This window comes from Grammomys surdaster, unplaced genomic scaffold, assembly GCF_004785775.1.
Source record: "Grammomys surdaster isolate TR1022 unplaced genomic scaffold, NIH_TR_1.0 130, whole genome shotgun sequence".
Classification (NCBI taxonomy): domain Eukaryota; kingdom Metazoa; phylum Chordata; class Mammalia; order Rodentia; family Muridae; genus Grammomys; species Grammomys surdaster.
Window position 1 is genome coordinate 2933116 of NW_021604588.1, and position 13294 is coordinate 2946409.

Here is a 13294-nt window from a genome sequence, read left to right on the forward strand (position 1 = left end):
GCCCTAGTTGTATGCTACTAATGTCTAGGTTTCTTCAAACATATTTAGATGTGTGTGTGTTTATGTGTGTGGAAAAATGTGCATATGACAAGTTCAAACCTAGAACAGACTACCAAAATATTGGTAAAAATTTACATGGGTTACATGTGAAGGATATTACAATAAGGCCTAGAACACCTGGCCTTTGAACACTCTTGTTAGCCAAATGATCATGTATTCTAACATGGTCCTCCCGATAATATTGTATAAAAAAAGTAAGTGAAAGTGTACACAGACAAGAAGATAAAATGTAACACAATGTACTCCAATTTATAGTCATTTTTAAACTCTCGTCAACTTTTGCTATAGTGATCAGCTGAACTGAATTAGCAGACAGGTGGACTACCAGACAGCAAAGCTTTTAATCCAACCTGCTGAGAATGAACTGAGTAACTCTGCATCCGTTTGCACCTCTTTGCTTTCATTCCTCCATTTAGCAAAAAGGAAAATAAATAAATAAACACTTAGAAACACCAGCAAAATACCAAGTAGTGTACACATAAATTTCTAAGAACTAGCCATAAGAAAAGCTGCTGATTTTATGACTGAAGAGACCTTACAGATCACTTAATCCAGTCCACTCATCTTATAGGTAAGGAATCTGAGGCAAAAGGTGGCCTTATCTGCCCTAAATTGCTTAATAATTTAGTGACAGAACTGAAGCAAGAACTCAAATGTCTGAGATCTTTCTCTCTGAATGGGCCTGAAGGCCTGAAGTCAACTGAACTGTCCAAAAGACAACGTATAAACCATGAAAAGATGTTCATGACTTATAAAGCACAGAGCCTATTTGGAAGTATGAAAGCAAAAACATAAATATAATATGCTGATCACTAACAGGGTTAGACGCACATGACTGCAGGACAGCATCTCAACACTGATCCCAGATGCTTCAAATTGGTCATCTTATATTCAGCCGCATTACTTATGTCTTTTATGGTCATGTGGGCTAAGTGATAAACATTCTGCTATTTCGATATTTGAGAAAGCCACAGCTAAACCATGAATCCAGCATGTTTAATGTTGCCACAGCCTTTCCTTAACTGAAAGTCATCATTCAGGTTTAATTTAAAAGATGGTTACTCGGAATGCAGAAAGGGAAAGTTTTTTTAGTGTGTTCATCACTTTAAACCTGCTGAGTGGCAACCGAGTAGCTTCATGATGAAAACCAGAAACAATAGTGCAATCTGAAACAATCTACGCACTCAAGACAAGTGGAGAATAAGGTTCAAGGAAAAGCTGTAGATAAATCTACCGCTACCAAACACTTGAATTGGGGCTGGTGCAAGGGCTAGGGCTGGGTCTCTCTCCCATCTCTCCTCTCCCACTCCCACCTCGATTTTGTTCAGTTTTGTTTTTCATTCATTAGCTCATCTTCTACTAAGCTTTTTCAAATCTTCTCTCAACACTCGCTCCACACAACAGGAAGGAAATGAAATCTCATTCACTTGGTTTTGTGCCTTGTTCATCCTATCTTCCTGAATACTCAGTAGCAAGTGCCTTTAATTAATCACCAAAGAATCACGTCCGGATAGCTCAAGTCTATAAACTTACTGTGGATATCTCAAGAGGTCCAAAGAGCCTACTGAGTCACATAACCAGGCGCTATGTTAGATAAACTTGTCAAAAAGCATTTCCTGCAACAAAAAGGGATGTGGACAGTTGACCTGGGATAGATGGGGACTAAGAATGCATTGGAGTCGAAGGAAATATAAGAAACGACAGCCTCTGAGGCAGACGACTTGTGATCCTTACCGAACACCCGGACCCAGCTCTGCTGCTGGCACACTGACTCCAGAAGGATCCGATCCAGCATGCCACCGGCCACTGCTCCGCTGACTGGGACGACCGCGTCCAGATCCTCCGGGGGCAGCGGCGAGTCAGACTCCAGTCCCGAGAACATCTCCGGCCACGACAGCGCCTCCGCGGCTCCTCCGGACGACGGAGAGAGCTCCATGGTGTCCCAGAGGGAGCAGGCGGCGGCGGCGGCGGCGGCGGCGGGGCGGGCTCCCTGGCTGCGGGAAAGGGACGACGGCGCGGCCACTAGCACCCGAACGGCTGCGGGCGCGGACGCCGCTCACCTCCTTCCCCACCGCCCACCGCCTGAGGGCCGGGCGCCGCAGCCCACCTGCAAGCGGAGGGTGGGACCGGGGCCGGGAGGCGGGTCCAGCGTGGTCCGGAGCGGAGGCGGGTCCCGGCTCAGGTGCGGGTCCTGAGCGGACGCGGAGCACCGAGGAGCGCGGGCTCACCTCCCGCCCCCACGCAGCCCTGCTCAGCCCCCGCGGGCGCGTTCGCGGCCGGCCCGGGCTCAGGCTGAGGATGGAGCGCGGCCGGGCAGGGCTGGGCTCGGGGGCGTCGCCGCCAGGGGCCGCCCCCTCTGACCGGCTCCCGCCGCCGTCGCCTCAGGGGCTCAAAGCGCCGGCTCCCTCAGCCTGAGGGGCGCGCCCGGCTTGGCTTCTGTCCGCCTGGCGTCCGCTTGCTCCTGCTCGACGCGCAGGCCGGCCCGCTAACTCTCAGGCCGCCGCTCCGGCCGCTGCTCGGGCCCCGGCTCGCGCTCCTCTGAGAAACCCACAAGCCCGGCAGCCGCGGCGCTGGCGGCGGCGGCAGGCGGCATCCCAGGGTGATAGGCCGAAGCAATCGAGAGCCGAGCGCACGGCCGCGTGTGCAATCCAGTAACCGAGCGGAGGAGGAACTGCCGCCGAAGACAGCAAAAATCGGGCACCGAAATACTCATCGGGCCAGGCCCGCCTACTTTCCTAAGACTGTCCCGGTCGGACCGCCTCTCGGTGCGGCATCCTTGAGCTGCTGCTGGAAGCTGAGACAGTGTGGGAAGGCGGAGAGAAAAGGGGGTGCGGGAAATTTAAAAAGATGGGAAAGGCGCTTCCCTTTTTTCTTAGTCCCTTTCCTGTTGATTTCTGGACGAATGCTTCTTTCTTGGACGAAGAGCATGAAGACGCTGCTTTATCTAACAGTTACCTTGGAGGAAACGCCGTCGTTCTTCCAGAAGGGAGATCTGGCCCTGGGTCCCGGACTCTAAGATCAGTGCGAGATCCCGGCTTTGCGCCCTGTCCGCCCTGGAGCTGGATTTATCATCAGTTTAGAATAGCATGGCTACGATGTGTGGTGTGGATGGATGGACGAGCCCCGCAAGTACATGAAATGCCCCAAAGCCCCAGCATTAACCAAACAAGCTTCTCTTTTTTGCCTTTGATCTTTGTGCAATCTGTTGGCTTCTTTTTTCTTCTAACAATGTCACTTGTGTTTTATTTTTGGTCTATGTGTAAACTGTCTTCCTCCTTAACGTTGGCTTCATTTTGTGCCCACCCAAAGCGAGATTCACCGATCCAGATTTCAGAGATTGCAGGCAAAATAATAATTTTGGATAGAAATTTATCAATTTAAATTGTATTGACAAATTATAGATTTTTCAACAATTCATGAACATGGCTACTTCAAACCAATCAGGAGTTTTTCATAATTAGATGATGCTAAAAAATCTTTTGGGGGAGGGTTTTTGTTTTGTATCCCAACCCACCCCAGCCCTCATTTCTCTCACTTAGAATTTCTATAAGAGGTCAATCTGATTTTCTAGGTTTGGGGCATTTTCATGTGTTTTTTGTACTTTGTAGGAATTAGAACATGCATTTTATAATTTTCTCCCAAGTTTTACATAGAGTAATAGCATTTTAAAACAAAAAGTGACCTTAAAGATCGGCTTACCCTTCCTCTTGTTTAACAGGTGCAAACAAGACAGTCCAGGTTACCTGACAAAGCAGCCACCAGTGCAACAGGTACATCTTACAAGCTCTCAATGATACTGATTTCTTCAACTTTGATCCTCCAAGAACTCTGTGATTAGATTTGTTAATCTATTGCTTGGCAATGTAGTGGAGTAATCCTTCCTAGTGTATAGAAGTCCACTTGCTAGCTATCTGACTGCATAGTTAACTGTCCAGTTTTAGTAAATGAAAGGTGTTGAAGCTAGAAGTTACAGGACTCAGCCCTAAGCAAATCTAGTGTTTCCTTTCTTCCTCCCTCCCTCCCTCCCTCCCTCCCTCCCTCCCTCCCTCCCTTCCTTCCTTCCTTTGGTTTAGTTTCAAAACAGGGTCCCTCTGTGTACCAGCCCTGGTTATCCTGGAACATGCTTTGTAGACCAGCCTGGCTCCGAGCTCAACGAGATCGTCCTACCTCTGACTCCCAAATGCTGGGATTAAAGGTGTCTGCCACCATACCCAGCTCATCTCCAATTTGTAAAGGTCTTTGAAGGGGCATTGCTCTTTTGCAGTAGAGGAGGGAAGGAGAGAGAGAAAACTCTTAGCATAGTATCTTCATTTGGATTGTATTATTGTTGATGCCTCAAAGAGTAAGTGAATATGGACATCAGTCATACAAATCCAAATTTCTACTCACATATATGGATGTATTTACCCAAGCTATTTTCTCCAAAGCAGCATTAGGAGTGGTATGTAAAATGAAGGGACAAAAGGTTTTCCAAACATTGCTCTCAGTATCATCATATATCTTAAGGGACAAGCTCGTCAGACTCCCTGTAACCCTGCTTCCTTGATAACGTCTGTTTCCATCCAGACCACTAAAACGCTGGTCACTGCTTCACTGTGGCATCCTGAGCTCATACTAGCTACATGCCATCATCCAGTTACCTAAATAACATACGTCTGGAATATATCTAATGTCTCTAGCTTTAAAGGAAAATACTTTCACAACATGGAGAATAAAGAACTCTGTAACAGAAACAGAATTTTAAAACTAGTCTTTAGCCAATGGAAAAATAATGAATCACAAAGTACTATTAAACAGTCTTTCTGAAGATAACATAGTTAAAAACACGCTAGCCTTCTACAGGAAAGGATGGCATCTGCCTATAATCCCTACTGGGAGGTAGAAGCAAGAGGATCAGGAGTCCAGGTCACCCTTAGGTACATAGAGATTTAGAGACCAGCCTGGCTACTTGAGTCTCTGAATAAATACAAACAAGAAACTATTAGTAGCCTAAATGGGGGCAGGGCAAGGTGGGGGTGAAGCAGGGTTTCTCCGTATAGTTTTGGCTGTCCTGGAACTTACTCCATAGACCATACTGGCCTCAGACTCACAGAGATCCACCTACCTCTGCCTCCAGAGTACTAGGATTAATGGCTTATGCCACCACTGCCCAGCTTACTTTATTAATAAATCTGCCTTCTTAAGTATTTTTGGTCTGGGCAGTAGTGGCGCATGCCTTTAATCCTAGCACTTGGGAGGCAGAGGCAGGCATGGTCTACAGACTGAGTTCCAGGACAGCTAGAGCTATACAGAGAAATCTTGTCTAAAAAAAAAAAAAATGGTTTTGCAGCACGTGGAGTTGTTCTAATATTTGTGAGAAAAGAGGTTTTTTTCTGTAATGTTTATCATAAGAAAAATAATATAGTAAAACAAAAACAAAAGGTTATAAACCGGTTTGTGTTGCTCAAGTTTGTTAGTGCCACCTGCATTTCTACCTGTGGTATCTCTGCAGTCTGATCCCAGAGCTTAAAGCAAAAACAGACTTCTGCATGATAAAAATCTTAGTTTGCAGACAGACCTTGATGTGTGAACTATGAAAGAGCTGGAGGTTCATCTCCTTACCTGTGGTCTCCCACCTGTTTTTCCCCTCTGCTCTGGAACTTTAAAGATGTTTAACATGTGCACAGTGGTTGGTCCTCCTGGCCCCCAAAATCAGTCAAACCCAACAACTAGGGAAGTGGGAACTGAAATTAGGAACCTATGGAAAGATGTGAGGGTTGAAGGGAGGAGTAACCTAGTTGATGGTCTAAAAATCAAAATCTAGGAGCAATCTGAGACTTCTAAAAGACAAAGAGGTCACTGCTTGTGAGTCTGCATCACTAATCTTAAATCCAGAGGAAAGTTTGAGCCTTGGCTGTCACAACTTAAAGACCGAGTGTGTGTTTGATTGTCTTCCCCCTTGCCTTTATCAGAAACTGCACACACTTCAGGCCATCCCACCCATTTCTTTATAGCCTATGTAGGTGCCCTCCCCCTTTCTCTCAGCAGATAATCCTATAAACAGGGAGTCAGGAAGTCACCTTGTCAGCTTGTCAGCTGTGCACATCAACACTTCTTTCCTGCACTCCCTTCCTTCTTGTGTATAGGGGCTTAGCACTTTCCTGATTGCGTTGTACAATATGGGTAATACAGGGAAGTTTTCAGCCTTCCTCTAGATCTCCAATCGCACTTCTGTGACTATAGTATCATCTGAATAATGTTTAGTTTAGGATACCTATCTCCAACCCATCTGCAATGCTGAGGTCCAATCAGGAGTTTATAAATGTCGAATACATCCACCAAGATGGCATTTCCTAGACTTCAGACTCAGTGCTTCACAAACCTCTTTGTGTTCCCTGTTTCCCTCACCCAAACAGCTTCCCCATCTCTAATTTATTGTAAAAGAGCTAGTAGATCCTACTTCAGACTCACAGAAATCCAGTCATGTATACCCTCCCATGGCAGACCTGATTTGCTGTCCTCTTTCATCTGAGGACTTTCTGCTTCCAGTTTTATCTTACCTTCCTTATAGGTGATTTATCATAAAGCATAGTTCAGACCAGATCACATCTAAAACTAACTTTTATTATAAAGTCCTTTGGTGCCTACAAAAGAAAAGAAAAATGCTGAGCCATCCCATGTTTAAAAGGACCATTCAAGTATGATCCCAGTCCCCACCCCCAACCCTTACCCATATGCATAGCTCACTCCCAAAACTACCTAGCTGTTTCTTTACTCCTAACTGCAGAGAAGCAACTCCTTCAAATGCCAATGGCCTTAATCAAGCCCTTCCTTATTCTCCAAGCTGTCAGTGACCCCCAGCTTCCCGTATCATTTGTTCCTGCTTCACTTCTGGGATCAACACAATAAATATTGTGGTACAGTCCTTAATGCCCACAATTAGGTTATAAACGTCTCGTGTCATCCTTCCAATGATATCAAAAACCAGGAAGCAAGGAAGTAGATTATGGGAAAATGAAAACCTTGTGTTGTTCTTAGACATGTGGGACTGCAAAAGACATTTAAAGTGAGTTTAATCAGTCCAGTCATTCCTTTCATTCTCTGTCCTGCCCCTCCTCAGTTGAAACTAAGCATCCCTTGCTAAGTATAAGAGTTAATGCCTATAGTCCCAGCTACTGAGGAGTCTAAGACTGGAAAATCACCTAAGTTAGAGACTAACCTGAGAAATATTGAGATCCTATCTTGAAAATGAATTGGAATGAACACACCTAGACCCTGAAGAATGACTTGACTTGCCCAAGCTCATATAACTAGAGACCTAGGAAAAAGTCAAATTTGAATCATCTGAGTCTCAAACTCACCAGTTAAAGACTTGCTTCCTACCTTTTCCTGTCCCTTTCTAAATAGTTACTTTTCTCATTTATAAAAAGGTTTTCTCTATAAAACAATTTTACTCTTTTGCATATTATTTAAGCTTAATGCATTCGTGCCACATTCCTGGCCCCACATATAATTTTAGCAAAATTATACTTTTTTTTTTAACCAAAGGACCAAACAGAGACATCAGAGAAACATCTGGTCTGATTCATCAGGGCAACAGCAACATTTCTATTTATACATGAGCACAGCCCTATCTTTGTAGCTCTCAGCTGTTGCTCGTTGCTCAGTATGTCCCCTTTTCAACCTTGTCTGTCCCTCATCAAGATAGCATCCTGCATCCTGGCTTGTAAGCACAACCTAATGTAATAAAAGAAACATGCATTCCTTGCTTCCTAAAAGGGTTCTGAGTTTTAAAGGAACTGTTATTTCTCTACTTTCTTAATCCCTTTGTTCTAGAGCATGAGACGGCCAGTCTCAAGTGCTTAGGTAGCTGCCTCTCTCTCTTGCATTCTTGGTAGAAGATGTATGAAAACCAAAGCTGAATTATAAGTTGTGTTTGGAAGCAGCTCGAGTAAAGAAAGTAAATGTAAGTAAGGAAGCTGGGGCCTCACAGCAACATTTGATAATGATTAAAACACAGAGACTCCCTGATCTTAGGTAGGAATCAGGACAAAGGGGAAGGAAGGAAGGGAGGGGGTGGAGAAGAGGAAGGAAGGAAGGAAAACCGCCAGAGAACCCTTTTGTCTGAGTGCCCTAAGAGAAAGCCACTGCTTGTAGCAGCCGCTGACACTGTTGTTTAGAAAAGCCATGGAACATGCCAGAGACAAACAGCTCTCCACCAGTGACTTCTTCTTGGCAGAAACGCCTTCAAAATTATGACCTCACCTCAGCATTCAACTTTAGGAATTCAAAAGGAATAAAAACAGAGGGAAGCACAATGGCCTCTGACTTCAGGGTCTAATTAAAATCTCTTAAGATCTTAAGCACTGGAAATAATAAGGTGCCCAACCCCACCCTGTGTAATTTAAAAATAAATGACAAAGTGTCAGAAAAACAACAAAGTTAGGTTTCCCCCTCTGCAGAGATGACAACTACAGAAGCTGCTCCAGAGACAACAAATATAAAACTTAAATTGTTGTGGGTTGGTTTTGTTTTGTTTTTAATGCCCCTACACACATCTGTTGAATGATACAACTCTGTTGGGAATACAGAGTAACAACATCTATTAATTTACACAATGTCATGTCATACCTAGCAAATTAGTGATTCTAGTAACCACAGACACCAAGATACTTCACTCTGGCAAAACAAAATGACTACTTCTTTAGCTTTGTAGTTCTGATGGGTTTTTTTTTTTGGGGGGGGGGGGCTAACGAAAGAAAAATAAAGAAATTTTAAAAAATCTGGGCTGGAGAGATGGCTCAGTGGTTAAGCACACTGACTGTTCTTTGAGAGGTCCTGAGTTCAATTCCCAGCAACCACATGGTGGCTCACAACTGTCTGTAATGGAATCCGATGTCCTCTTCTGGTGTATCTGAAGGGAGCAACTATGTACTGACATACATAAAATAAATAGATAAATCTTTTAAAAAAGAAGAAGATGAAAGAAAAAAGAAATTTAAAAAGTCAGACCCCAGTGACACTGAAGGAGAGATTTTTTTTTTTTTGAAACATGATTCCATTGTCTTTTTGGTACCCTTGAGAACAATATCATAATAACTAGCCAATATATGTAGCTCATAATGACCTATTTTCCCTTTGTCTCTTGTAGAAGGATGTCAATATATCGGTTATAAGTCAGTTATGGCGGTAGTGGTCATTTGGTCTTTTGATCTCAAAAAGACATCCTCTGCAGCACAAGACTGGAGGTTAGAAGCAAGTGGTCAGAAAATGACTTTGGAATTTGACTCTCCTGAGATATTATGGCCAGACAGTGTAGTCTAGAAAGCAACAGATGACTAAAGCAGATTGGAGTAGGTCACGGGGGAAAGGAGATACACAGATAATACAAAGCAAATGTATTGACACCAACTCCAACGATGCTGCTGCTGTAGGTTCAAGCTCAACATCCCACCAGTCCTTTGGTTCTCATTGATATTCACCATCCTGTTTTCCCCAGTGAATATATCTCATGTATGCCTCTGTCTTCTAGACCTACTCAGTTCTCATCTTCAACAAATGTCTCTACCTCTTACTTCTACAATAAAAATTAAGGTCACCAAGCAAGATCTCCTTCAGTCTCCCATACCTCTCCCATCTTTTGTCTCCGTTTTTACCCCTAGAGGTTGATCCTTCCTACTTCTCTCAAGTTTTAAACAAGCATTGTCTCTTCCCTTATGCTTCCAATAATGGTTCCTTCTTTGAATCTGTGTCCATTTCCTCCATCTTACCAAAAAGCTTCATACCAATGCAGTCCACAGATACTCAAAACTGTACTTGGATGGATGGATGGATGGATGGATGGATGGATGGATGGATGGATATGTAATAAACCAAATAAAGCCAAAAGCTATTTAGGGAATGTAGGTGGTAGGTACACGGGTATCCACAGTATAATTCTTTTAACTTTTCTTTCTGTTAAAATTGTCATTATAGCTCTCCAAGATCAGGCCTAGGTCAATCACTGACAGGACTAAAAGCACCAAGAAGGTCTGGATCATTGTGGTGCCTCTCTCCAAAAACTGGTGACAAAAATTGAAATCAACCAGCACACCAGGATCCTCTGTGGCAAGACAGAGATGATGACGTAGGCCACTGTCATCTGGCACTGTGGTTCCTTCACAACAACAATGGCTGGTGGGTCCAGGATTTACAACACCACTTCCACTGTCACAGTCAAATCAGCCATCAGGGACTGAAGGAAATGAAAGACCAGTAGAAGTGCTACCGTGTGAGCAGCCCTGACCTACAATAAACGAGTTCGTTACTATGACAAACTTATAATAAAAAGTGTTGGTTGAGTAACTCTGCTCTCCCAGTGTCTTCCTGAAGCTACCATCAATCCCTCTTTTTTCTTTTTTCCTCTAAACTTCAAAGACCAGATGGTATTTATTGGCTCCATCACCTCCTTTCTTTCTGGTGTCTCTCTTTCTTTAATTTATTTTTATTTATTTATTTTTTTTTACACTCCAAATTTTATTCCCCTCCTGGTCCACTCTCTGACTGTTCCCCATCCCATACCGCCTCCCTACCCACCTTCTTCAAATATTTTAAAAATAAATAAGATGTTAAAGTTGAAATCCCCTTGATACTCCAGCCAACCTCTTTTGCTTCTAGCGACCAAGATGTTGTTGCTGTTCTAATGTTGGTATTCGTTTCTTCCACACATGTATGAAACATATCCTGGTAGTTACCTTTTGTGTGTAGTATTATATTCTCAAGGGTTATGTTATTACTTGTGGGCCCAATCTGATTATTTTAACTGATAAATATATGTAAAATCAGAAGAATTCACCATTCACTTATGCAGTCTACTACTGAGTTTCCACTTTCTATCACAAACAATATCATTAAACCACTTCTCATTATTCATAGATTGACATTACCATATGTCTCAAGTGAGTTGACATATTGTACAGTTTCATATATCAAATGCCACAAAATACTGATGGATTTCTCTCCAGTGTAGCTGTCTCAAGTTACAGGAGCTGAGTTTCTTCTTCACACCATGCCAATATTTAGCAATATCCATTTGTTTTTGTTTTTCAATTTTTTTAGATTCTCAAGAATATATGGGTGGAGACAAGGCTCAGCAGAAAGGGGCACTGTCTGCTCTTCTAGAGGTCCTAAGTTCATTTCTCAATAACCACATGGTAGCTCACAACCATCTGTAATAGGATCCGATGTAATAGACTCATCTGGTGTCCATAAAGACAGAATACTCACACATAAATAAGCCTTAAAAATAATATACATGAAAAGCAATTCAACTTAAAAATTTACATTTTCCTTTTGATGTGCTCTTGTCTATTCAATATTTATTTGTATTTTGAATACCTAGTAGCATTCTTTGCTGATTGTTTTTCAATTGCAATTTTGTCTTTTTCTGTGATTTATTAAAAAAAATCCCCTATATACTGACTATAGCCTAATCTCTTGAGTTTTTTATTATTATTTCCAGATAATGGTACAAAATAATATACTTCATTATATTTTCAGGAATGTATATAAATATTCTTGTCTCCCTCTACTTTTTACTGCTATCCCTTTCTTCTCCCAAATAGTTCCCTTTTGTCTTTCATTCATATATATATAGTATGTATATATATGTCTCCAGCTCTTATCAATTTTCTTTCAAACCAATTTTGTTCTACTTTGGCTAAATATTCTGTGTGTGTGTGTGTGTGTGTGTGTGTGTGTGTGTGTGTAACTGTATGTCTATGTTCAACATTTTTGCTAGATTTGTTTCTGGCAAATTATTGCTTTTGTTATAACTAGATGGTGTTATTATATTTTCAAATTAGTTATTGCAACTGTACTGAAACTAGTGAATTTTGATTATTGATTTTGGGTCTATCAACATTTAAAAACTTGTATAACCATGCAATAGTAAAGGATTGTCTCAAATATACTATATAGAGAAAATTTTATTATCTGCATATAATGTTTATTTTTGTTCCTTAGTTTCAATATCTGTACCTTTTGTTTCTTGTCTTACTGCAATGGTCACAAAGTCCAGAGCCATGTTGAAGAATTATGTCTATATCTTGTTCCTGGCTTTGAGCAGAGAATATTTCTTATTTTGCAGTATCTGCTCTAGCTTTTAAATATATTCAGATGGTCCACTATATTTCTAGATTTCTAAGAAACATTTAAAATAAAAAAAATGAGTGTTAAATATTACTGGGTTCCCCCCCCATATTTGTTGAGATAACCATTTAATTTTCTCCCTCAATTTAATGTCAGTGGGTGACATTAATAGATTTCAAAAATAAATGTCATTCAGTTCTGGAATTTAAACCCTCCTTAATAATATTGTATTTTCAATGAGTACTTTCTTTAGTTTTAATGTCTCTATATTTATATGTGTCAATAATTTCCTCTTCAGGCACTGCCCTTATTTTGTTTGAATATTCTTCCTAGGAGTCAAGGGAGTTGCCTTCAGCTGTCAAAATGATATTTAAGTAGATACATTTTAAGTCTTTCGGCTCTATATTACCACACCCTGCATTACATTTAGCATAATTGATCACCTCCTTAAAATCTATTCTTGAAGCTTGTGCAGGCTGGTCTTATGTCGACTTGGCAAACAAACTAGAGGTATCTGAAAGGAGGGAACCTCTATTGAGAAAATGCCTTCATAAGATCCAGCTGTAAGGCGTTTTCTTAATTAGTGATTGATGGGGAAGGGCTCAGCCTATTGTGGGTGGGGCCATCCTGAGCTAGTGGTCCTGAGTTCGATAAGAAAGCAGGCTGAACAAGTCAGGGGAAGCAAGCTAGTAAGCAGCATCCCTCCATGGCCTCTGCATCAGCTCCTGCCTCCAGGTTCCTGCTCTGAGTTTCTGTCCTGACTTCCTTCAATGATGAACAGGGCTGTGGAAATGTAAGCCAAATAGACCTTTCCTCCCCAGCTTGCTTTTGGTCATAATGTTTCACAACAATAGAAACCTTAACGAAGACAAAGTTAGATATAGTAGTGCTACCTATAGCCAAGGCAGAGAAGGTCGATGCCAGGTTTGCTTGAGGCCAGGAATTTGAGGTAAGCCTGGACAAAAAGAGGAGATATTCTTTCTCTCTCTCTCTCTCTCTCTCTCTCTCTCTCTCTCTCTCTCTCTCTCTCCCTCTCTCTCTCTCTGTGTGTGTGTGTGTGTGTATTTTCTCTCTCACTCTCAGTATTCTGACATCATACTCTCATATATCTCTAAGTTCTTTATGT

At 42.1% G+C, this 13294-nt stretch overlaps 2 protein-coding genes across 3 annotated transcripts in view; one reads left to right on the forward strand and one right to left on the reverse strand.

Moving 5' to 3' along the window:
* Rasal2 (RAS protein activator like 2) overlaps positions 1-1996 on the reverse strand; it is a 258472-nt gene extending 256476 nt beyond the window's left edge. For both annotated transcript variants that reach the window (XM_028758525.1, XM_028758517.1), the window contains exon 1: positions 1795-1996. In XM_028758525.1, coding sequence (XP_028614358.1) covers positions 1795-1996 — 202 coding nt within the window. The remainder of the gene's footprint in view (positions 1-1794) is intronic.
* An 841-nt stretch (positions 1997-2837) lies between these two features.
* On the forward strand, positions 2838-10383 carry LOC114615586. Its single transcript, XM_028761286.1, has 3 exons — positions 2838-3189; positions 3779-3830; positions 10015-10383. Exons 1-3 carry the CDS (start codon positions 2908-2910, stop codon positions 10032-10034), a joined length of 354 nt encoding a protein of 117 aa, XP_028617119.1. The 5' UTR covers positions 2838-2907; the 3' UTR covers positions 10035-10383.
* Positions 10384-13294: the final 2911 nt, after the last annotated feature.